The sequence below is a fragment of the Hibiscus syriacus genome, unplaced genomic scaffold, assembly GCF_006381635.1.
Source record: "Hibiscus syriacus cultivar Baekdansim isolate YM2019G1 unplaced genomic scaffold, ASM638163v2 tig00016571_pilon, whole genome shotgun sequence".
Lineage (NCBI taxonomy): Eukaryota > Viridiplantae > Streptophyta > Magnoliopsida > Malvales > Malvaceae > Hibiscus > Hibiscus syriacus.
In genome coordinates this window covers 187,905-213,967 of record NW_024062388.1, presented here as the reverse complement: position 1 = coordinate 213,967, position 26,063 = coordinate 187,905, and the positions used below count along the sequence as shown (strand labels likewise).

The 26,063-nt window shown below is 35.1% G+C and overlaps 4 protein-coding genes and 1 pseudogene across 4 annotated transcripts in view; 2 read left to right on the top strand and 3 right to left on the bottom strand.

Moving 5' to 3' along the window:
• Positions 1-15,189, top strand: part of LOC120208551 (phosphatidylcholine:diacylglycerol cholinephosphotransferase 1-like) — a 32,924-nt gene extending 17,735 nt beyond the window's left edge. The window contains exons 5-6 of the mRNA XM_039207785.1: positions 5,801-5,814; positions 15,142-15,189. The gene's annotated coding sequence lies outside the window, so the exon portion shown is untranslated. The remainder of the gene's footprint in view (positions 1-5,800; positions 5,815-15,141) is intronic.
• LOC120208536 (probable disease resistance protein At1g12290) lies at positions 5,539-9,072 on the bottom strand. Its single transcript, XM_039207774.1, has 3 exons — positions 9,016-9,072; positions 8,786-8,876; positions 5,539-8,312 (listed from the first exon to the last, which is right to left on the bottom strand). The coding sequence occupies exons 1-3, from the start codon at positions 9,070-9,072 to the stop codon at positions 5,551-5,553; spliced, it is 2,910 nt and encodes a 969-aa protein (XP_039063705.1). The 3' UTR covers positions 5,539-5,550.
• On the top strand, positions 13,872-15,134 carry LOC120208535 (phosphatidylcholine:diacylglycerol cholinephosphotransferase 1-like). The gene is made up of 3 exons (XM_039207773.1): positions 13,872-14,070; positions 14,337-14,473; positions 14,831-15,134. Exons 1-3 carry the CDS (start codon positions 13,872-13,874, stop codon positions 15,116-15,118), a joined length of 624 nt encoding a protein of 207 aa, XP_039063704.1. The 3' UTR covers positions 15,119-15,134.
• A 400-nt stretch (positions 15,190-15,589) lies between the features above and the next one.
• Positions 15,590-16,884, bottom strand: LOC120208534 (annotated as a pseudogene).
• Positions 16,885-20,202: 3,318 nt separating this feature from the next.
• LOC120208532 (probable disease resistance protein At1g12290) lies at positions 20,203-22,896 on the bottom strand. The gene has a single exon (XM_039207772.1). The coding sequence runs from the start codon at positions 22,894-22,896 to the stop codon at positions 20,203-20,205; it is 2,694 nt and encodes an 897-aa protein (XP_039063703.1).
• Between the last annotated feature and the right edge of the window lie 3,167 nt (positions 22,897-26,063).

Below are 26,063 nucleotides of genomic sequence, written 5' to 3'. Positions count from 1 at the left end.
CTTTAGGTAGTGATTGGTCTGCGCATGGGCCCATGCGTTTCTCTTGGCATGATAGCAAAGACGACTAAGAAAAAAATAAAGTCTTGGCACTTCACTTTTTCGAGATGTCGTAAAGCATAGTTGATTGGCACTTTTCTAAACTAAACGTGATCCACTCAGTAGAAACGGATAAACACTTGCTCTCGCACTTTCCTTGATGCTTCAATAATTGCGTTTGATTACATTGAAGTAGGGAGTCCCAATTATTTGCAGAAAACCCTAAACCCTCCCCCGAACTAAATTGATTCAATTTTTTGAGATAAAATCTGAACCTGATCCGATTTGAAATAACAAAAATATTATTTTTTAAATAAAAATAGGGATTTAATTGAAAAAAATAATATTTAGAGGAGTATTATTGTAATTACTCTTAAATATATCAGGTAAAATTATATTATTTTCGGGTCAGGTCGGATCAAGTATTTTTCATCCTAAACCCGAACTCGACCGACCCAAACATCGCCTTTAGAAAACCTGAATTTTTTATAAAAAAATCCAACCCGGTTGGGTCGAATCGGGTAGGAACCTGTCGGATTCGTATCTCATGCCATCCCTAGAGGTACACACGTTTTTAAATTTTAATTTTTTATTTAATTGTTTTTATATAATTAAACAAAAAAAATAAAAAATTAATAAAATAATAAAAAAAGTGTTAAATCAAAAAATATTTAGAAAAGGACGACTTGAAAAAAAAATATAAACCCTCTACCCAAACCAAACCCGACCTGTCTTTTTGAGATAAAATCTGAACTGACCCGATTTGAAATAATAAAAATATTATTTTTATTCAATAAATATAGGAATTTAATTGAAAAAAATAATATTTAGAGGAGTATTATTGTAATTATATATCATGTAAAATTATAAAAATAATATATTTATTCAATAAATATACCATGCCATTCCTAGAGGTACACACGTTTTTGAATTTTAATTTTTTTATTTAATTGTCTTTATATATTAAACAAAAAATAATAAAAATTTGAATAAAATATTAATTAATTAAATAATAAAAAATGAGGAAGGCACGTCTCAGGAGATGCGTCTTCCAAACAAGGTAAAATTCTCTTTAAGGGATGCGCCTTCAAGGAGAAATCTGACAATTATATTCTCTTTCTTCTTAAGGCACTTTTCACCAATCGCGCCTCTTTCTCTCTCCTCTAAAAATATGTTAGATTAAAAAATATTTAGAAAAAGTTTAGGTGATTTTGGGTAAAAAAAACCCAGTTTGAAACCACAATCCCATCATTTATCATAGAGAGAACTCATAAGAGAAGAAAGAAAACCAACTTCGCGTTCATCCTCAGAAGCTGATGGCATCGACAATGTAACATCATGGACTTACTATGTATGGACACCAAAGGTAGCAACATCGACATTCGACAGAGTTTGAACCCAGAAGATGCAACGAGAGCGATTCAAGTGGGACACCATCAAATAGATGAAAGCTTAAGGGCCTTATTCAAGTAACAGTGATGGTGAAGAAGCATATGTTTTCTTAAAATAGAGCAAAATAAACAAAACTTGTAACGATTGTTGTTAAGAAAGAAAGTGATCAACATTATGACTATAATCGAGATGTGAAAAGGAGAGACATGAGAAGATCTCTTCTGCCTAACCGACATAACTTGATGAGAATATTCTTTAATATCGATGGCTTGAGCAGGATTTTGAATCCATTTTCAAGATGTTAATAACTTAATATTATTGTGTAAAAAATATATCATGGTAAAACCAACTGGTAGGAAGTACTTAAAAAATTAAACCTCCAACAAAAAGTATTGAAAAATTAGATTCATAACAACAAATAAATATTAGAAAATATTGAATTTTAAAAAGTATGTCCCCAATAATAAATATAGAAAAAATAGAAAGTATTGACAAAAATTGAGCCTTTAATAATGAATGTTAGAAAAAAATATTGAAAAAAATTAGAATTTTTTTACAAATATTTAAAAAAAATTATAAAAAAAAAATTTCCTTTTCTTTTTGTATTTTAGTTCATCTCGAGAATTAACAATTTAATTGTCATAATGGGGTATGAAACTTTCAAACTTTTAAAAATATTAAACTCTTATTTTTTTATCCAATTAAATCTATAATTTGAAAAATCAAATTAATTGAAACTTAGAATTGTTAAATTGAATCAATTGAGCATTTTGAGTAACTTTGACAGTTAAGTTTTAACAATTATCTCTAAGATATTATTTTCATGTGACACACAACGGTAGTACCATATAAAATTTATAAAAATGTTTAAATATAATTTTATTTAAAAAATATTATAATTCTAAAATAATTCTATTTTTAAAAAAATATTAAAAATAAATAAATTTTTAGATATATCACTAGATAAAATTGTGATGTGATATTAGCCACCAACTAATAAAAAATCCATTAGATTTACCAATTATCGTTTGTCAAATGGATGAATCGATAAAATTTAGAAATATAGGGACTAAATTGGGTGTAAAAAATAGGGATAGATGTGTAATTTTGTGTGAGGTCTACAAACATTTAGGAAGTTAATTTAATAATTTGGAGGAAATGGAATTAGTTCATCAATATGAAAATTTAAAATTTTCGAGAGAAACGATCGCACTCCATCACCTCTCTTAATCTATCCCTAACACCTTCCAAACCTAATTCAACTTCAGTATTCTTAAGTAGCAAAACTGTTATTAGCTTCGCCTCATCTATAAGCATATCCGAATATGTATATTATTAGCGAATGTTAATGGAGAAAAAAATGGTGAAATAGTGGCGAATATGTATATTATTAGCGACGAGACGCATATCCCTATCTATAACTTCCCCTGCCAATATTTTTGGTAAATTACGTGTTTAATATTTAAACTATCAATTTTTGTTTGTTTTAGTATCTACACTTTCAATTATTTTAAAATCATACATAAATTTTTGTTCATACATTTAACGTTATGTTTTGAAAAAAATTAAAATTTTAGGTACTAAACTAGATCAAAACTAATAGTTTAGGTACTAAACGCGTTAAATTTTTGAGGTACTAAAATGGAATTAAAACTAAACTTTAAGCATGATTTTAAAAACAATTAAAACCAAAATAGACTAAAACTTATAACTTAAGTACAGAATACATAATTTACCCCCTTTTTTAAAAAAAATGCGCCGCCAATATTGATGGAACAAAAAAGGCGATGATTTTTCATTAAAAAAATGCTTGAGACAATATTTTTAGCTTGATTATTTTAGTATTTAATTCAAGTAATCTAAAATGATCATCTGACTATAGAGAGTTATTTTTTTGAGACCTTCAAATATTAAAGGTTACAAAATGGTCTTCTGACTATTTATTATGTTCCAAACTCGTCATTTTTCGATAAAAAATTAAATGTCGTTCGAGCTAGACGTTAACATGTTGGCTGAGATATCATAGTCATTTGAGATTATGAAATCATATTTTATCATATCCCAGTTAGTATGTTATCTTCTAACTCAGATTGTTAGTAATCATTTAATGGAAAATGACGAATTTAAAACATAATGCGTAGTCGGACGATCATTTTGTAACTTTTAATAGTTGACGACTCAACAAAACAACTCCTTATGGTCGAGAGACTGTTTTGTAACTTTTAATAGTCAAAGAACTCAACAAAGTAATATCTTATAATCAGATGATCATTTATATACTTTACCCATTTTTTAATTAGTATTAAAAGTTTTTTAAACCTAAATGCAAAAAATGAAGGAACTTCGAATTGATTTTTTTAAAGACCCCTTATCAAATTAATTCGAATTTGACAAACCGGATCAAGTGTGTTTTTATTATTATGTTAATATTGATGTTGTCTAATCTTTATCACAAATAATTATATTTGTTTGTAATTTTTATTTTGTATTATTTTATTAATATTTTAAATAATTCCATTGTTACTTTTATGAATAAATGAATTGCTCATTTGCTCCACATATATATAGGGATGTTCAAAAATATCCTAGCCGGTTGACCTAATTCGACGATCTGAATTAGAAAAACGGGTATTTTTTTAAAAAAATATATGATCGGGCTCGGTGCTCGACTCAAATTTTTTTGGGTCGGGCACGATCACAAAATTTCATTTTTCTGGGTACTCGGTTACCCAAATACCCAATTATAATTTTTTATATAGATTATAATATTACATATTTAATTATTAATAATTTTATATATTAAATTAAACTAATAAAATTTAAAAACCCCACCCACCAATAATTGTATGATTAATAATTAATATAATATTTTTTAATAATATAAATTTTATTTTTTTTAAAATTAATAATTTAAAAATTTAAAACCGGGTGCCCGAATTACGGATACCCGCCCGGATACCGAGGATCTGGAATTTTTGGTGAGCGGAAGAAAGCAAATGAAACTGAAAAATATATATAGAAGAAATCAAAGTTGCACAAAGGAATTGGTGCAAAATAAAGGATGCGTTTTTGGATTCGTTTTGGAAGGAAAGTACCGATTAGGGAGAGGATTTGTGGTATGAGATTACTGCAGACTGCAGAGAAGACCCTTCAACAAACAATAATTAAGGGATCCAAAGTACGGATTTTTGTTCTCTTTTTGCCCTTTTTCAATTGTGCTACAGTTGATTGGTGAGGAAAGAGGAATCTTCCTACGCAACTAGTTGGTCTGTGCATGGCCCCATGACAGGACATGGAGACGACTTAGAAAAATCAGGCAGACCTGATGAGAACCAATACAAACAGGAGCTGTTTGATTGAGAAGAAAACAGTAAACCGCTCTAACACTTCCCTTGAAGTTGAGTTGAGGGTTTTGATTTGTTTGAAGCCACGTTTCAAATTCAATTGTTTGAAAGACTTCTCCACCACATTTACAAGAGCTGTTATGGCCATTGTTGATAAAAATCTCTAAAATTTGGAACAGATTCTGAAAGCCGAAGCTTTGCTAAAGTTAAGCTTCAAGTTAGAACAAGATTTGGTGGAATCCTCTAAAATTTGAAGAAAATTATAAGTTCGAGTTAAATGAATGTAGCTAATTATATTGAGTTTGTTGATGAATTTATATATTATATGCATTGTTTAATAAAGATTATGTAGATTACTAAATTTCAAGTTCAAATACATAAATTATATATATATAATTTATGTATTTGTTTACACTAAATAAAAATAGGGATGAGACGATTTAAGGAAAAATATGGCATAAAAGCATTTCGAGTGGCTTCATTCTCCCATTCTAGTTGTTCCCACCAGTCTCTTTCTCCCATTATAGTATTGCTTGTAGGCTTGACCATGGTATAAGGTTAGACCATTTTTCCTGACCGTTAAGAACAGTGTGAGCATGACTAAGTTATGAAACCGACGTTGGATTTTATTTTTAGAAAGTATTTTAAAAATTCAGAGGTAAGATATTACAAAATTTTAAAGATACAAATATAAAATTAACATATAAAATATAAAAAGAATTTAAAGTTTTTTAAGGATCGATCCATTCACGATGAGGTTCACAATTGATTTCTTCCGTCAGGCTTGAAAAGATGGCATAAAAGCATTTCGAGTGGCTTCATTCTCCCATTCTAGCTGTTCCCACCAGTCTCTTTCTCCATTAATGGGGATGTGATTCCCTTTTGCGCTGTCAGAGTTGAGAGGAAGCTTCTTCAGTTTTGGGCAGTCCCCCATATAAATACGTTTCAGACATGGGAAGGGTAGGGCATCCCCCCAGTATATGCTCTTCAATTCCGGTAGTCTATATAGACCAAGTGTATGAAGGTTCAGAAATGGTGTAGGGTATGGAATTCCCACCACATCTGCAACATCTCCGAGTCTTCCCTCGCTCAGTATTTCTTCCATTTTTGCACACCAAGATATCTGAAGATACCTTAGATTTGGAGCAAGAAACAGCCAGTTAACGTCCTTCAATTTGTTACATCTTACAATTTTAACTTCCCTCAATGTATGGAAGCCTGAAGTGTAATTAGTACTCGGAGAACCCCAGGTATGCAGTTTTTCCAATTTCATCTCCTCCATGTTTTCACAGCAAAAGATATCTAACATCTCCAGACGCTCCATGTTTTCTAAGCATAAAACATTAAACACATTTATCTCTCTAAAATACCACAACTGTAGTGCTTCGGTGCTGCATCGAAACAAATGGTGGCTTAGAAAACTTTGTAGAGCAGACATGCTTCGTATCTTTGGTATCCTTAATATATTCAGATGTTGCAGACTTTTCAATTCCACTATAAGCTTTTCATTATCATTCCCATCCAGAACATTGTCTTCCTTCGGGAAACCTCCTATATCCACGTTAGTCCCCAACCTGAATATTTGCAACTTGGAAAAACTAGATATCAAAATCTGTGGGATTCTTCTGAGACCGTCCATGTTACTCAAGTCCAACATTTTCAGTTTGGTCAAGAATTTCAACTCCATTGGCAAATCTGTTATACCAGTTACGGATAGATCAAGACATTCTAGAGAAATAAATTGTGAAATTCCCTTTGGTAGTTCTTTTAAATCTCTGTTCCACGACAAATCCAAAACAGTTAGATGAGGCATAAACTGAAAGAAGCCATCGTTGATCGCCTGAAACTTATTTCGGCTAAGAAACAAAGTTCGAAGGCTAGGGCATTTAGGGTTTCCTCTCAGAACTTTAATCTGATTTTTCATCACCGACATTCTTTTTACAGCTTCCCATGCCTTAACATCTGGCTCCTCTAGTAATTGAGCCCCAGATTTTACAAAGAAACTCTTCTCTTTCTCTTCAAGCTCGCATGCTATCCACGAACCCATGTCACGGATCACATCATGCATCTTCACACTTTCTTTTCTACAGAATGATTCTTCCTTTCTTTCCAATAAAGAAGCCCTATGAAGAGAGTTGATAATGTGATCTCCTTCCATTAGGGCTTCACTAATTTTATCTGATTCAAACAGTCCTTCACAAAACCAATACTCAACCGATGTCTTGATGGGAATATAATAATCTTCAGGATACAGACAACAATATAGGAGGCAACATTTCATTGTGGGATCAAGATAATCATAACTGAATTTTAAAAGCGGATATACCTCATTTTCCATTTTGGGTAATCTGGATTGCTTCAACTTCTTGATTGCATAATTCCATTCCCCAGGTGTCGTCTTGCTAGCCATGGCACGACCGATCGTAACCAGTGCAAGAGGCAACCCACAACACTCTTCGGCTACTTGTTTAGCTAATTTTGGAATATCTGGATGGCTGTGGAGAGTTTCATCCCCAACCTTTTCTTGGAATAATTTCCAAGCCTCTTCCAGTTTCAGACACTCCACTTTAATTTTCTTTCGAGCTTCCATTTCACCACAAACCTCCAAAGATCGAGTAGTGAAGATAAGTTTAGAACCGTTTTCTTGGCTTTGTTCTGGAATCCCAACTTTGTTCAAGTCTACCCTCTTCCATAAATCATCCAGTAACACAACAAATCTCTTGTTGCGCAAGACCCCGTTGATATCTACGGCTTTCTGATCAACCCTTTTATTCTTCCAGAACTCGTTGGAAAAACCAATGTTTGCACCAATCTCATCTTGAATCTTTTCAACATTGTAATCTTTAGACACCAACGCCCAAATTACGACATCAAAATCATTAGGTGTTGTGCTGAACTTGTTGATTTGGGTCAAGAGTGTTGTCTTTCCAACGCCTCCTATGCCGTAGAGGCCAATGATCCCCGCATCTCTGTCCATGATACAGCTCCATACCTCGTCCATTTTGGATTCAAGAGCAACTGTCCGATCCTCAGGTCTTACTACAACTGAAGCTGCTGGCTGAGTCTCTGCTACCCTATCAAAAACTCCTTTACTCATGTGATCCCTTATGTCTTGAAGCATTTTGGCCACCTTTTCCCCAAACTTGTAGGTAGACAGGCAATTCTTGGAGAGGCAACCGCCGAGACACAAGTTATTTATTTGTTGAGGGCCATCTGCAATCAAATTTCCCGCCTCTGTTATCATAGTTTCTGCTTTCGAAAGCCATAGCTGAACTTGATCGAGTCGCTTCAGTTGTCGCTGCTCCGCCAGATCAACCTCCCGTTGCACATCATTCTTTTGTACCCTCAGCTCTTCGAGAGCAGTAGATAAAGTAGGAAGAGTTTGTTTAAGCTTGCACGCGTAATTAGCCCGTCCAACAATGCAATCCCAACCACGAATGAGGATATTTTCGAAACTACATTGTACCGAGAAGCAATTGCCCAGGATTCTGGTAATACTTGGGGCTTTCAAAATCAAACTAGACTTCCTGATGAGAGGATCTGGAATTTGATGATTGAGAAGAAAAACAAGCAAGTGAAATTGAACACACACAGAAACAATCTAGAGATTGATTTTTGTTAGGAAGGAAAGGGGAAACAAAAACAAGAAAGAAGAAATCAAAGCTTCACAAAGAAATTGTTCCAAAATAAAGGATGCGCTTTCGGTTTTGGTTTGGAAGATGAGTACGGAGTAGGCAAAGGATTTGTGTTATGAAATTACTGCAAAATGCAGAGAAAACCCTTCAACTAACAACAAACATGGAATAAGAACAATGGGTATTTATCTTTTCTCGATTGTTCTTTAGTAGTGGATTGGTAAGAAAAGAGGAATCTTTCTTTAAAAATTGCAACTCGTTTGGTAGTTATTGGTCTGTGCATGGCCCATGCATTTCTTTTACAGACATGATATGATAGCAAAGACGACTAAGAGAAAGTAAAGTCTTCGCACTGGTTGGTCCTGTTTCGATCCAGACATCGCAGCCGTAGCCCCGCACCGAGCTTTCCCCTCCTAGAAGAAATGCCCTTAAGACCACCGTTGGTTTCACTGTCATTTTTCTGTTGAACCTGCAAAATAAGAACAAAAATCCGCTACCCTTTTGTGTGTCTCTTTTGTGTCCCTCCAATAATTTCTTTTTCACGTGTAATTTTTATTTTATAGCAAAATTTATATAATCTTCCAAAAAGAAATACTTTTCTATATTACTTCTTCAAGCTCCAAACCCATTGGAACATCTTTTACTTTGTCTGCAACAAAACCCATAAAAAAAGTTCTCGAAACCCAACGACGTATCCTCTGCCAGCGGATTAGATCTTTTACAATGGACAAATCAAGTCAACTTATCCATTTTTTCGAAACGAGCTTAATCAACGATATTGATCAACTCCTAATGTTATTTGAAGGGTCCCCCAAAAATCACCCTAAAAATAAAATATTCTCGATCAATCGTAATTTTTCAAATATTTCCTTATTTAATACACTTTTAGAGAAGAGAGAAGATTTTTCCTTGAAGGCGCGGATTTTCTAAAAATTTCACACACTTCACCCGACTTAACTTGAATAGAAAATTTCACACCCTACTTGATTTGATCAGACTCGAAAAATATAAACTCTTCACTTGAATCAAATTCGACCCGACTTGAAATAATAAAAATATATTTTTATTCAATAAAAATAGGAATTTAATTGAAAAAATAATATTTAGAGGAGTATTATTGTAATTATTCTTAAATATATAAGGTAAAATTATATTTTTTTGGTCGGGTCAGATCAGATATTTTTCATCCTAAACCCGAACCAGACCGACCCAAACATCGCCTTTAAAAAACCTGATTTTTTTTTTAAAAAAAATATCCAACCCGGTTGTGTCGAGTCGGGTCGGAACCCGTCGGATTCGGGTAACTCTAAAAAGTTACAGTCAAGATAGTTTTGTTTTTAACCGAAATTATTACCAATGATTTAAAGTTTGAGTAGACATGTAATGTTTTAAGTTAAAACGTGCCAAAAATTAACCTACCGCCGAAGTCATCATCAAGATATTCTTGATTCTCTTCAAACTCGCATGCTATCTACAAACACATGTCACAGATGACATCGTGCATCTTCACAAATTCTTCTACCTCATGTGATTCATTAGTTATTTTCAATAAGCATGCACTTGTGTTTGATGATATCCTTCCAAATGGTGAATGTTATTAGACTACTCCATCTATTGATATGATTTTAGTTCGAGTCTTGGGTTGTAGTACTACTAGATACTTGATGAGAGATTTCGATTTTTTTCAGTTCTTAACCGAATCAAATATTCTTGTTTGGACATATCAAACCAGATGAACAATCGATTTTCGGTTCAATTGATCGGTCCAATCCTCTATTGTTTTGTAACACTGTTGATGACTCCATCATCTACATTCTATACAACTACCATTTCATTTTAATCTTGAGAACTGCAAGGAGTAATTTAAGATGCATAAGAGATGCAACTGGCTAACAAGTAGTCTTCAGCATCGGAATCAATAGGACACGAGCCTTCGTCTACATGGCCAGAGGGTTGTACAGGTGCGAGTTCGTGTCCATGCATCCCAGAACCAGATCAATGCTGCAACGATCGCCCTGCAAATGGAGTCAAGGATTTACGAATTTTCATATATGAACTTGATGCTTCACCTTATGAGGAAGAAAACAGATGAAATAACACGTTTCTTTTGTACTTACTCCTTCCTTGGACAAGTTACCAATCATCACACATCTATCCACAACAATACTTGTGTCTGGAAATATTGCTGTCACATGCACCTTCTTTACTCAGCTCCCATGCTAGCCCCTGTTACCACGATATTCGGATTAAGGTGTGTGTGTCAAATCGAATACGAGTATATTCAAAATTTTCCAAACTTTCATGCATTTCGAGAGCTTAGAAGATCATATTTTCATGTCCATATCGAAATATGCATCGAATACAAACATATTTTACCTGGTTAAAGAATTCTATTGGTTTGTTTTGTCATGTCTTTGGAACTTGAAACTGTAGTCTGTAAGGACCATCCCAATCAACTCCATTTGTGAATGAGAATATCAAGTTCACAGCTGCCAAATGAAACTAGAGAAGATGATGACAAGTGATCGATCGGAAATCAAACGGAAAAAGAAATCGAAAAGTTTGCAAGAAAGAAAATTGAAATCTATGAAACATACATACCACGCTTAGGAATACATATTTGTATGGTGTATATTGGACTATCAGCTTTGCCTCTAGCTTTCCTCAGCATTTGTCTCGGACTCTCGGTTCACCACCACACATGATAGGCTGATTGAAACCTCCTGCAGAATTACAAATTCATCAAGTCATAGGCTCATATCGGACTCTGATTTTTTTGAGTTCAAATCATTTCATGTTTGAGTAATTCTGGATTTTCGACAGGTTCGTGTTCGTTTCGTCACCGAGAAATGGACTGTATTTCTTATCACATTAGTAAAGCTAAAGGGACAAGAGTATAAGAAATTACCATTAAAATCAATCCCAAAGTCTTCATTTGGAGCAAGTTCGCTTGCTGCTGGATTGTAGAAAAGCTTCAGCTTCTCTCCCTGTCATTCAAAAAAGACTAAAGAGTATAGCTCAAGCAACATGACATCAAAAAGTAGCAATGGCGCACTTACGTAAGTCGGAGGAAGACTGTTCATCGTCTTCCAATAAACAGGAGCCTTCCCCAGTTCGAACATCGCATACAAAGGACGCGTATACCTGAGAGGCACATTTAAGTTCAACATGTAACATTTACACACATGGAGATGATGAATTCCTCCATTTTCCACCCCTACAAGTTCTTGGCTTGTCGTAAACGACAAGCAAGACATCCCGAGAACTTCGAGGTCTTGGGTTCAAATCTCACCATACAACTTTTTGTAAGAAAAAGGAATCAATAGAAGTAAGTTGGGAGTCCATACTCTTTAATATCTTCCATGGGACCTTTTGTAACAGTAGTAGCAGCAGCACTAATTCTCCCACTAATCTTGACTGGTCTCTTCAACTTTGGAGAATTACTGGGCAATGAGGCACCCATAAAGCTACTAGCTGCATTGAAAAGCACACAACTTTAGACATGAAAATAACCCTAATTTTATGCCACCTACGAATCATAAAATTTTAGGATGACGGAATTAAATCATCAATAAAAAAATATAAAAAATAATTAAACTATATGAAAATTTAAAAATTTCAGTAGTGATCATCCTGAACTCCCCTCGACCGATCCATGAATACAAACACTGTACCTCTCAATCGATTGGATGATGAAAAGGGTTGAGTTGGAGATGTAAAGATTGGTGCATTTTCTTCCAATGGAGAATACTCTTTTGTTCCCAAGATACAATGATGAAAAAGGAGAGAACTTTTGGTTAGAAAAGGTGAAAGAATTGAATTAGTATATAGAGAGAAAATCTGGGAAATAATATCTAATCCATGAAGATGACAGTGGAAGATTATTTAGGAAACTCAAGGGCTAAAACAAAAAGATAGCACAGAAATAACTGGGTTTCATTCAGGACCGAGTCAAGATTTTCATTCAGGGACAAAGTATAACTAATAATAGAAAATAGGGACAAAATCAAAATAAATCAAAATTTAAATATTTTTTTAATAGTAAAAAAAATTGGTGGAGGGGCAGTGGCCCCCGGAGCCATGGAACGATCATTCCTCATCACATCACCAATTGCTCAAAGTCAATCCTTTTGATCATGGAACTTATATTTGGAAATTATTTCTAAATTTATCGAATATAAAATGAACAATTACATTTTTTTTCAGAATTTATATTTGAGTAATTGTGTTAACATGATGTGTGTACGTTATTACTATACTATAAAATTATGAACAAATATTATTTTATAATCACATAAATTATTAAATAAAAATAAAAATATATATTTCTAAAAAGATTATTATAGTTCTTGTCATCACTACAACAAAATAAACTTTTAGTGGCTTTTTTAGTCTTATAGCAACGTTTTTAAGCGCCATTAAAAGCTTTCCTGGTTGGCGATAGTAAAAGCGCCGCAAGAAGCCCTGGTCAAAGCAGCACCACAAAAGTTAGCGGCGTTTGTGAACACAAAACGCTACAAAAGGTCATGTTAATTTAATTTATAAAAATTTAAATTCTCAAGGACTCAATGATAATTATAAATTAGTTAAATATTTAAAGATTCCTTATTTAAAATAAAGGGTAAACTATACAAGTAGATCACCTAAATGTTGTCTCATTTCATTTTGACCAATATTTTTGAAATTTTGTCAATCAAATCATTCAACTATTTAAATGCATTCAATTAAGCAACTTGCAATTAATACTTTTGACAGTATTAAGCCTCAATCCAGACCACAAATAAAATTGCTCCAACACATACTTAATCCCAATAACAGAACTAAGAGAGCCCTTACAAAAAATAAGTCATCAGCACAATCGAGACCACAAATAAAATTGCTCCAACACACTTAATCCTCGCCTGATGCTCCTACCACCCTTAAAAAACCCAACGAGACTGCCATTTAGAACAATCGAGAACCTAGGAGTGGTCAAACAAGCTGCAACCCATCCCCTAAACTGATCAAGCATACCCAAAGCCTCAAGCACAGTCAAAATAAAATCCCAACTCAACGTGTCTAAAGCCTTCTGAAGATCAACCTTCAGAGCACATCTAGGCGAAAGCGACTTACTAGCATAACCCTTAATTGATTCATGTGTTCAACAATATACCTACCTTTCACAAAAGTAGTTTGATTAAAAACAATCATATTAGGAAACAAAGGGGCAAGTCTGCCAACCAAAATCCTATTAACAGTCTTATACACCAAAGAGCAGCAGGAAATAGGTCTAAAATCCTTAGGCAAACACGGATTAGAGACCTTAGGAACAAGGATCAGAGCAGTGGCATTAAAAGAAGGCAAAATACACGTGAAAGAGAAGAAAAACCGAATAACAGAAACAAAATCCTCTCCCACAACAGGCCAGGCAACTTTGAAAAATAAAGTATACCCATCAGGTCCAGGACCCTCGTCACTTCCCCGAATGAAAATAGCTTCTTTGATTTCAGAAGCAAAACCTCCCGACAAAGAGACTCAAAATCACCAGCAGGCAACACATACTGGAGCAAATCCTAACAAAATATTTACACTAACCCCACGGAACTCTGGATCAGGTGTGCCCACTAGGTTAGTGAAAAAATCAATAGCAACAGAAGACATACCTTCTCAGGCGTGCCCACTAGGTTAGTGAAAAATCAACAGCAACAGAAGACATACCCTCTCAGGCGTGCCCACTAGGTTAGTGAAAAAATCAACAGCAACAGCAGACATACCCTCTGGATCAGGCGTGCCCACTATGTTAGTCTGATGTAATTGCATGCTAAAAATATCTAAAGTTTTCTATAAAAATTAACATGAAGTTAAGTAGAAATGTGAAGATCTGAAGAGGTAAGGGCTTTAATTTTTGCTAGATTAATGGTCTGATGAACTCTGCTTATATGTTTGATAGGTGTTGTTGGGATGCAATCGGTGTATATAATAGGGACCTGGTTGGTTGAGGGTCGACCAAGGGCGACGATTTCTGCTTTGTTCATGTTCACTTGTCGTGGGATCCTTGGTTACTCGACGCAGCTCCCATTACCTCAGGTTAACTCTTAATCTATTTCTGTCACGACCCGCCAGTTGATTGAATATTTTCATTCTCCCCGTAGCATCATAGCAACGTGCTCGCGATTCGGTATTGTCTTGTTTGAGCACCTACTAGTGCCTTAAAGCTTTGCTACCTTAGGTTTGGTTTTGGGTTCCAACCTTGGGTGGCTATTCCAAAGAGCACAATACCAGACCGTCTGCATAATGCTATCCGGTTGGGAAAACGAAACTATCTGATTGGTCAGCTGCTTGTGTAAAATTTTCATGGTTTGAAATATTCTGATCTGAAACATTGGTATACATACATATGGTTTTGATATAAGCGCTAACGTTTGAAGCTTTGATGAATGGCAGGAATTTGTAGGGTCAGGGATGGATTTTCCTGTAGGGAATGTCTCATTTTTCCTCTTCTTCTCCGGCCACGTTGCTGGATCGGTGATTGCATCGTTGGACATGAGGAGAATGCAGAGATGGGAATTGGCATGGTTATTCGACACACTCAATGTGCTTCAAGCCATGAGATTGCCCGGTACAAGGGGTCACTACACGATTGATTTGGCGGTTGGCGTCGGTGCCGGGATTTTATTCGATTCGCTCGCGGGCAAGTATATAGAGAGCAGGAAAAAAGCTGCTCTTACGTGAGGTACAAATGAAGTAAGCATAATCAATAGGGAGGAACTAGTAATAGTATTGTCAATGAACATGTTCTTAGATCTTCGAATTTTGAAGAAAAAGATACTGCTTTTATAATCAGCTTCTGTGCACTTGTGTTTGATGGTATCCTTCCAAATGGTGAATGTTATTAAACTAGAGTACTCCATCTATTGATATGATTTTAGTTCGAGTCTTGGGTTGTAATACTACTAGATACTCGATGAGAGAGTTCAATTTTTTTCCGGTTCTTAACCGAATCAAAGATTCTTGGTTGGACATATCAAACCGGGTAAACAATTGATATTCGGTTCAATTGATCGGTCCAATCCTCTATTGTTTTGTAACACTGTTGATGACTCCATCATCTACATTCTATACAACTACCATTTCATTTTAATCTTGAGAACTGCAAGGAGTAATTTAAGACGCACAAGAGATGCAACTGGCTAACAACTAGTCTCAAGCATCGGAATCAATAGGAAACGAGTCGTCGTCTACATGGCCAGAGGGTTGTACGGGTGTGAGTTCGTGTCCATGCATCCCAGAACCAGATCAAGACTGCAACGATCGCCCTGCAAATGGAGTCGAGGATTTACGAATTTTCATAAATGAACTTGATGCTTCACCTTATGAGGAAGAAAACAGATGAAATAACACAGGTTTCTTTTTTACTTACTCCTTCCTTGGACAAGTTACCAATCATCACACATCTATCCACAACAATACTTGTGTCTGGAAATATTGCTGTCACATGCACCTTCTTTACTCAGCTCCCCTGCTAGCCCCTGTTACCACGATATTCGGATTAAGGTGTGCGTGTCGAATCGAATACGAGTATATTCAAAATTTTCCAAACTTTCATGCATTTCGAAAGCTTAGATCATATTTTCATGTCCATATCGAAATATGCATTGAATACAAACATATTTTACCTGGTTAAAGAATTCAATTGGTCTGCTTTGCCATGCCTTTGGAACTTGAAACTGTAGTCTGTAAGGACCATCCCAATCAACTCCATTTGTGAATGAGAATATCAAGTTCACAGCTGCCAAATAAAACTAGAGAAGATGATGACAAGTGATCGATCGGAAATCAAACGGAAAAAGAAATCGGAAATTCACAAGAAAGAAAATTGAAATCTATGAAACATACATACCACGCTTAGGAATACATATTTGTATGGTGTATATTGGACTATCAGCTTTGCCTATAGCTTTCCTCAGCATTTGTCTCGGTTCACCACCACACATGATAGGCTGATTGAAACCTCCTGCAGAGTTACAAATTCATCAAGTCACAGGCTCATATCGGACTCTGATTTTTTTGAGTTCAAATCATTTCATGTTTGAGTAATTTTGAGTTTTCGACAGGTTCGTGTTCGTTTCGTCACCGAGCAATGGACTGTACTTCTTATCACATTAGTAAAGCTAAAGGGGCAAGAGTATGAGAAATAACCATTAAAAGCAATCCCAAAGTCTTCATTTGGAGCAAGTTTGCTTGCTGCTGGATTGTAGAAAAGCTTCAGCTTCTCTCCGTCATTCAAAAAAGACTAAAGAGTATAGCTCAAGCAACATGACATCAAAAACGTAGCAATGGCGCACTTACGGAAGTCGGAGGAAGACCGTTCATCGTTTTCCAATAAACAGGAGCCTTCCCCAGTTCGAACATCGCCCACGAAGGAACCGTATACCTGAGAGGCACATTTAAGTTCAACATGTAACATTAACACACTTGGAGAGGATGAATTCCTCCATTTTCCACCCCTACAAGTTCTTGGCTTGCCGTAAACTACAAGCAAGACATCCCGAGAACTTCGAGGTGTCTCGGGTTCAAATCTCACCTACAACTTTTTGTAAGAAAAATGAATCAATAGAAGGAAGTTGGGAGTCCATACTCTTTAATATCTTCCATGGGACCTTATGTAACAGTAGCAGCAGCACTAATTCTCCACTAATCTTGACTGATCTCTTCAACTTTGGAGAATTACTGGGCAATGAGATACCCATAAAGCTACTAGCTGCATTGAAAAGCACACAACTTTAGACATGAAAATAACCCTAATTTTATGCCACCTACGAATCATAAAATTTTAGGACGGAATTAAATCATCAATAAAAAAAATATAAAAAATAATTAAACTATATGAAAATTTAAAAATTTCAGTAGTGATCATCCCGAACTCCCCTCGACCGATCCATGAATACAAACACTGTACCTCTCAATCGATTGGATGATGAAAAGGGTTGAGTTGGAGATGTAAAGATTGGTGCATTTTCTTCCAATGGAGAATACTCTTTTGTTCCCAAGATACAATGATGAAAAAGGAGAGAACTTTTGGTTAGAAAAGGTGAAAGAATTGAATTAGTATATAGAGAGAAAATCTGGGAAATAATATCTAATCCATGAAGATGACAGTGGAAGATTATTTAGGAAACTGAAGGGCTAAAACAAAAAGATAGCACAGAAATAACTGGGTTTCATTCCGGATCGAGCCAAGATTTTAATTCAGGGGACAAAGTATAACTAATAATAGAAAATGAGGACAAAATCAAAATAAATTAAAATTTAAAGATCTAAACTGATAATTATCTCTATTTTTTTAATGGTAAAAAATTTTTGGAGGGCAGTGGCCCCGGGGCTACATGGCTCCGTCACTGATTTCATTTCATCTCATCTCAAAATCTCTAATCTCCACATGATCACCTTATCACTTCATCTTTGTCCTTTTCTTTTATTTGGATAACATCATTTCATAATGGAAAAAAATGGGAAAACCCATAAAAAAAATTCAATTGAGGAACGATCATTCCTCATCACATCACCAATTGCTCAAAGTCAATCCTTTTGACCATGGAACTTATATTTGGAAATTGTTTATGAATTTATCGAATTGAGTTATATTTTTTTCAGAATTTATATTTGAGTAATTGTGTTATCGTGATGTGTACATTATTATTATACTATAAAATTATAAATAAATACTATTTTATAATCACACAAACGGTTAAAAAAATATTTTTAATAAGATTATTATAGTTCTTATTTGTCACCACTACAACAAAATATACTTTTTGTGGAGTTTTTTAGTCCTATAGTAGCGTTTTTAAGCGTCACTAAAAGCTTTCATGGTTGGCGATAGTAAAAGCGCCGCAAGAAGCCCTGGTGAAAGCAACGCCGCAAGAAGCCCGCGGCGTTTGTGAACATAAAACGCTGCAAAGGTCATGTTAATTTAATTTATAAAAATTTAAATTCTCAAGGACTCAATTTATAATTATAAATTAGTTAAAAATTTAAAGATACCTTATTTAAAATAAAGGATAAACTATACAAGTAGACTACCCAATTATTACCTCTTTTTATTTAAATTGATCTCTTCCGTCAAATGGCTTGAAAAGATGGCATAAAAGCATTTCGAGTGGCTTCATTCTCCCATTCTAGCTGTTCCCACCAATCTTGGCTTCCTTCAATGGTGATGTGATTCCCTTTCGCGCTGTCAGAGTTGAGAGGAAGCTTCTTCAGTTCAGGACAAAAGACTATTTCAATACGTTTCAGACATGGGAAGGGTAGGGCATCCCAGTATGTGCTCTTCAATTCTGGTAGTCCCCATAGAAGAAAAAAAATTTATTTTATAAGTAAGATTTTATTTGAATTTTTTTAATTCAAATAGAGTTGTTCGAGTTTTATTTTAAACTTAATTGTAAATATTTCTAATGTTATGGTAATTAATGATATTAATTTAAACATATTTTTATAATCATACACTATATACCTATATATTTCTTTCATATTTTTTCATACGTCACATACATATATCATGCAAAGTTGATATTTTTCACATAAACTTTATTAGAATTTTTTTTACATCAAGTAAAGTAAATATTTTTTATTAAAAAGCTAAAAGGTAATTATAAAGTAATAAATTTTCTAATTACTCTCAATTATTTGAAAATAAACATTCAATCATTCTTGCGGTCGTCGATGTTCGAATCTATGACCTCTAATAATATCAACAATTACCGGTGAGGCAAGTTTGTTTGTGCAGTAAAGTAAAGATTTTTAATATCAAATTAAGTAAAGAAATTGGAGACGTTATTTTGAAGAAGTTGGAGGTGTCAAAATCTAAAGGGGGGGTCCATCTCAGATGTATTGAACTTTTTGTTATTTAATAGCACCCCACTTCTCCCTAAACGCATTAAATTTTTAACGACGGTTATTAAAATGAAATGAAAATTAAACGTTAGGTATAATTTTGAAAAAAAAATTGAAAATTTAGGTACTAAAACAAACCACAACTGATAGTTTAGGTACTAAAAGTGTTAATTTTTTAACGGCGGAGTACTAAAATGAAATGAAAACTAAACGTTAGGTATGATTTTGAAAAAATTAAAAGTTTAGTTACTAAACACATACCAAAACTGATAGATTAGGTACTAAACGCATTAAGTTTTTAACGACGAATATTAAAATGAAATAAAAACTAAACATTAGGTATGATTTTGAATTTTTTTGAAAGTTTAGGTACTAAAACAAACTACAAATGATAGTTTAGGTACTAAACACATTAATTTTTTAACGACGGGATACTAAAATGAAATGAAAACTAAACGTTTGGTATGATTTTGAAAAAAATAAAAAATTAGGTACTAAAACACACAAAAACTGATAGTTTATGTACTAAACGCATTAAGTTTTTAACGACGGATACTAAAATGAAATGAAAACTAAACGTTAGGTATGATTTTGAAAAAAATTGAAAGTTTAGGTACTAAAACAAACCAAAACTGATAGTTTAGGTACTAAAGACATTAATTTTTTAACGGCAGGATACTAAAATGAAATGAAAACTAATTGTTAGGTATGATTTTGAAAAAATCAAAAGTTTAGGTACTAAAACAGACAAAAACTGATAGTTTATGTACTAAACACATTAAGTTTTTAACGACGAGTATTAAAATGAAATGAAAACTAAACGTTAGGTATGATTTTGAAAAAATTAAAAGTTTAGTTACCAAAATAAATCACAACGGATAGTTTAAATATTAAATGCGTTGATTTTTTAACGAAAAGGTATGTCAGGCTGAAAAAGATGGCATAAAAGCATTTCGAGTGGCTTCATTCTCCCATTCTAGCTGTTCCCACCCGTCTCGGAATCCCCTAATGGTGATGTGATTCCCTTTTGCACTGTCAGAGTTGAGAGGAAGCTTCTTCAATTTAGGACAACTGTTTATTTCAATACGTTTCAGACATGGGAAGGGTAGGGCATCCCAGTATATGCTCTTCAATTCTGGTAGGTCCCATATACCAAGTGTTTGAAGGTTGAGAAATGGTGTAGGGTATGGAATTCCCACCACATCTGCAACATCTCCGAGTCTTCCCTCGCTCAGTATTTCTTCCATGTTATCACACCCAGCTATCCCAAGATACCTTAGATTTGGAGCAAGAAACAGCCAGGTAACGTCCTTCAATTTTTTACATTCTACAATTCTAACTACCCTCAATGTGTGGAAGCCTGAAGTGTAATTAGTACTCGGAGAACCCCTGGTATGCAGTTTTTCCATTTTCATCTCCATGTTTTCACAGCAACCGATGTCTAACATCTCCAGACGCTCCATGTTTTCTAAACATAAAACATTAAACACATTTGTCTCCCTAAAACCCCTCAACTCTAGTTCTTCGATGCAGCATCGAAGCAAGTGGTGGCTTAGAAAACTTTGTAGAGCAGACATTCTTTTTATTATTATCCTTAGTCTATTCAGATGTTGCAGATTTTTCAATTCCTCTATGAGCTTTTCATTATCACCCCCATCCAGAACATTGTCTTCCTCGGGATAAAAACGTAGCGGATTCCCCAACCTGAATATTTGCAACTCGGAAAAACTAGATATCAAATTCTGTGGGATTCTTCTGAGATACATGCCAGTCAAGTCCAACATTTTCAGTTTTGACAAAGATTTCAACTCCATTGACAACTCTCTTATACCGGTCCGAGATAGATCAAGACATTCTAGAGAAATCAATTCTGAAATTCCCTTTGGTAGTGATTTTAAATCTATGTTCCACGACAAATCCAAAACAGTTAGTTGAGGCATAAACTGAAAGAAGCCATCATTGATCACCTGCAGCTTATTTTGGCTAAGAAACAAAGTTCGAAGGCTAGGGCATTTAGGGGCTCCTCTCAGAACTTTAATCTTATTTTTCATCACCGACATCCTTTTTGCACCTTCCCATGCCTTAACATCTGGCTCCTCTAGTAATTGAGCCCCTGCTTTTACAAAGAAACTCTGCTCTTTCTCTTCAAGCTCGCATGTTATCCACAAACACATGTCTCGGATCACATCATGCATCTTCACTTGCTCTTCCCCATCAAATGATTCTTCCGCTCTTTCCAATAAACATGCACTAAGAAGAGAGTTGATAATGTGGTCTCCTTGCATTTGAGCTTCACTAAATCTATCAAATTCCTTCAGTAGCCCTTCACAAAACCAATATTCCACCAATGTCTTTGTGGGAATATTGTAATCCTCGGGATACAGACAACAGTACAGGAGGCAACATTTCATTGTGGAAGACAAATTATCATAACTGAATTTTAAAAGCGGATATACCTCCTTCTCCATTTTAGGTAACGTCGATCGCTTCAACTTTTCGATTGCATATTTCCATTCCCCAGGTGTTCTCTTGCGAGCCATGGCACGACCGATCGTAATTAGTGCAAGAGGCAGTCCATCGCACTCTTTGGCTACATGTTCAGCTAGTTTCGTAATATCTGGATGGCTGTTGAGGGTTTCATCTCCAACCTTGTCTTGGAACAATTTCCAAGCCTCTTCTGATTTAAGACACTCCAGTTCCAAGTTCTTTTGAGCTTCCATCTCGCCACAAACCTCCAATGATCGAGTAGTGAAAATAAGTTTGGAACCATTTTCTTTGCTTGGTTTTGGAATCCCAACTTTGTTCAAATCCACCCTCTCCCATAGATCATCCAATAATACAACAAATCTCTTGTGGCGCAAGACTCCATAGATATCTTCAGCTTTTTGGTCAACACTTCTATTTTTCCAAGATTCATCCGAAAACCCAATTCTCCCACCAATCCTGTCTTGAATCTTTTCAACATTGTAATCTTTAGACACCAGCGACCAGATTACAATGTCGAAACCCTGTGGTGGGGTGCTGAACTTGTTGTTGATTTGGGTCAAGAGTGTTGTCTTTCCAACGCCTCCTATGCCGTAGAGGCCAATGATCCCCACATCCTTGTCCATGATACAGCTCCATACCTTGTCGATGGTGGATTCAAGAGCAACCGTCCGATCCTCAGGTCTTACTACAACTGAAGCTGCTGGCTGAGTCTCTGCTACCCTATCAAAAACTCCTTTACTCATGTGATCCCTTATGTCTTGAAGCATTTTGGCCACCTTTTTCCCAAACTTGTAGGTAGACAGGCAATTCTTGGAGAGGCAACCGCCGAGACACAAGTTATTTATTTGTTGAGGGCCATCTGCAATCAAATTTTCCGCCTCTGTTATCATAGTTTCTGCTTTCGAAAGCCATAGCTGAACTTGATCGAGTCGCTTCAGTTGTCGCTGTTCCGCCAGATCAACCTCCCGTTGCACGTCATTCTTTTGTACCCTCAGCCCTGCAAGAGCAGCAGCTAAAGCTGGAAGAGTTTCTTTAAGCTTGCGCACGTAATTAGCCCGTCCTACAATGCAATCCCAACCACGAATGAGGATATTTTCGAAATTACATTGTACAGAGAAGCAATTGCCCATGATTCTGGTAATACTTGGGGCTTTCAAAATCAAACTAGACTTCCTGGTGAGAGGATCTGGAATTTGATGATTGAGAAGAAAAACAAGCAAGTGAAATTGAACACACACAGAAACAATCTAGAGATTGATTTTTGTTAGGAAGGAAAGGGGAAACAAAAACAAGAAAGAAGAAATCAAAGCTTCACAAAGAAATTGCTCCAAAATAAAGGATGCGCTTTTGGTTTTGGTTTGGAAGATGAGTACAGAGTAGGCAAAGGATTTGTGCTATGAAATTACTGCAAAATGCAGAGAAACCCCTTCAACTAACAACAAACATGGAATAAGAACAATGGGTATTTATCTTTTCTCGATTGTTCTTTAGTAGTGGATTGGTAAGAAAAGAGGAATCTTTCTTTAAAAATTGCAACTCGTTTGGTAGTTATTGGTCTGTGCATGGCCCATGCATTTCTTTTACAGACATGATATGATAGCAAAGACGACTAAGAGAAATTAAAGTCTTCGCACTGGTTTGTCCTGTTTTGATCCAGATATCGCAGCCGTAGCCCCGCACCGAGCTTTCCCCTCCTAGAAGAAATGCCCTCAAGACCACCATTGGTTTCACTCTCATTTTTCTGTTGAACCTGCAAAATAGGAACAAAAATCCGCTACCCTTTTGTGTGTCTCTTTTGTGTCCCTCCAATAATTTCTTTTTCACGTGTAATTTTTATTTTATAGCAAAATTTATATAATCTTCCAAAAAGAAATACTTTTCTATATTACTTCTTCAACCTCCAAACCCATTGGAACATCTTTTACTTTGTCTGCAACAAAACCCATAAAAACAGTTCTCGAAACCCAATGACGTATCCTCTGTCAGAGGATTAGATCTTTTACAATGGACAAATCAAGTCAACTTATCCATTTTTCGAAACGATCTTAATCAACGATATTGATCAACTCCTAATGTTAATGTATTCAATTTGAACGTTCTTTTACCTAAAAATCACCCTAAAAATAAAATATTCTCGATCAATCGTCATTTTTCAAATATTTCCTAATTTAACACCCTTGTCACGGATGACGGATCACATTATGCATCTTCACATATTCCATTCCATCAAATGATTCTGGTAAATACTTGGGGAGAGGATCTGGAATTTTTGGTGAGTGGAAGAAAGCAAATGAAACTGAAAACAATATAGAAGAAATCAAAGTTGCACAAAGGAATTGGTGCAAAATAAAGGATGCGTTTTTGGGGCCGTTTTGGAAGGAAAATACTGAATTTGTGGTATGAGATTACTGCAGACTGCAGAGAAAACCCTTCAACAAACAATAATTAAGGGATCCAAAGTACATATTTTTGTTCTCTTTTTTCCCTTTTTCAATTGTGCTACAGTGGATTGGTGAGAAAAGAGGAATCTTCCTCGCAACTAGTTGGTCTGTGCAAGGCCCCATGACAGGACATGGAGACGACTTAGAAAAATCATGCAGACCTGATGAGAACCAATACAAACAGGAGCTGTTTGATTGAGAAGAAAACAGTAAACCGCTCTAACACTTCCCTTGAAGTTGCGTTGAGGGTTTTGATTTGTTTGAAGCCGCGTTTCAAATTCAATTATTTGAAAGACTTCGCTACATTTACAAGAGCTGTTATGGCCATTGTTGATAAAAAAATCTCTAAAATTTTGAACAGATTCTGAAAGCCGAAGCTTTGCTATTCAAGTTAAGCTTCAAGTTAGAACAAGATTTGGTGGAATCCTCTAAAATTTGAAGAAAATTATAAGTTTGAGTTAAATGAATGTAGCTAATATTGAGTTTGTTGATGAATTTATATGTTATATGCATTGTTTAATAAAGATTATGTAGATTACTATGCTAAATATTCATTTGCTCTTTTACTGACATGATATGACAGCAAAGACATTAAAAAAAGTCTTTAGGTTATATCTTAGGATGAGTATAAAATACAACATAAATAGGTTGTAACTGAAAATTTTATAAGGCGTAACTTTTTATAATAATTTGGATAATATTTTAGGTTGAATTCGAAAATATTAATTTTTCTTTAATAAATTATGTAAATTCATAATTATTCCAATTGTACCCTAAAAAGTTACAGTTAATATATTTTTGTTTGTAACCGAAATTATTACCAATGATGTAAAGTTTTAGAGTAAAACATATAATATTTTAAGTTAAAACACGCCATAAATTAACCTACCGTCGAAGTCATCATCAAGATATTCTTCATTCTCTTCAAGCTCGCATGCTATTCACAAACACGTCACGGATGACATCGTGCATCTTCACAAATTCTACTACCTCGGGTGATTCATTAGTTCTTTTCAATAAGCATGCACTAAGAAGAGAGTTGACAATGTGGTCTCCTTACATTTGGGCTTCACTAATTTTTATTCTTCCATGATTCATCCTAAAAACCAATTTTTCCACCAATCTTATCTTGAATCCTTTCAACATTATAATCCTTAGACACCAGAGCCTAAATTCCAATGTCGAAACCCTGTGGTGTGGTGCTGAACTTGTTGGTGATTTTGGTCAAGAGTGTTGTCTTTCCAACCCCTCCGATGCCGTATAGGCCAATGATCCCCACATCTTCGTTCATGATGCAGCTCCATACCTTGTCGAGTGTGGATTCAAGAGCAACAGTCTGCTCGTCAGGTCATAATACCAATGAAGCTGCGGGCTGAGTCTCCGCTACCTTCTCGAAAACTCCTTTACTCATGTGATCCTTTATGTCTTGATTCATTTTGGCCACCTTTTCCCCAAACTCGTAGGTAGAAAGGCAATTCTTTTGAAACACAGCAGCCGAGACACAAGTTATTTATTTGTCGAGGGGCATCTGCAATCAAATTTTCTGCCTCTGTTATCATAGTTTCCGCTTTTGAAAGCCATTGTCGTACTTGCTTGAACCTAGCCGTCGGATTTCTACCTCAAGTCGATAACTCAGCTCATATAGGAGGGTTCATCTCCGGACTACTAGCTGTATTTGTCCTTCTAATACGACCTCAGTTCGGGTACATAAGCCCGAGACACATTCCAGAGGGATATCGGATAAAACATAAAGTTCCAAAGCACAGATTGTACCAATATGTGTTATTTTCTCTTTAGTTCTTGTGATTATCGGGTAAATTTTTTGATCTGCCGAAGATTTCAAAACTTGAACTAAC

What these genes read in the sequence shown, in the direction of transcription:
- LOC120208536 (XM_039207774.1), bottom strand. Translation starts at nt 9,072, where the DNA reads ATGGGTTTTGTTGCAGACAAAGTAAAAGATGTTCCAATGGGTTTGGAG. An exon ending in TGGGTTTGGAGCTTGAAGAA is followed by an intron (nt 8,877 to 9,015) that starts GTAATATAGAAA and finishes CTTATTTTGCAG; the next exon opens with GTTCAACAGAAAAATGACAG. An exon ending in TGCGGGGCTACGGCTGCGAT is followed by an intron (nt 8,313 to 8,785) that starts GTCTGGATCGAA and finishes ATCAAATTCCAG; the next exon opens with ATCCTCTCATCAGGAAGTCT.
- LOC120208535 (XM_039207773.1), top strand. Translation starts at nt 13,872, where the DNA reads ATGAAAATAGCTTCTTTGATTTCAGAAGCAAAACCTCCCGACAAAGAG. An exon ending in TTCTCAGGCGTGCCCACTAG is followed by an intron (nt 14,071 to 14,336) that starts GTTAGTGAAAAA and finishes TATGTTTGATAG; the next exon opens with GTGTTGTTGGGATGCAATCG. An exon ending in CGCAGCTCCCATTACCTCAG is followed by an intron (nt 14,474 to 14,830) that starts GTTAACTCTTAA and finishes GATGAATGGCAG; the next exon opens with GAATTTGTAGGGTCAGGGAT.
- LOC120208532 (XM_039207772.1), bottom strand. Translation starts at nt 22,896, where the DNA reads ATGGGCAATTGCTTCTCTGTACAATGTAATTTCGAAAATATCCTCATT.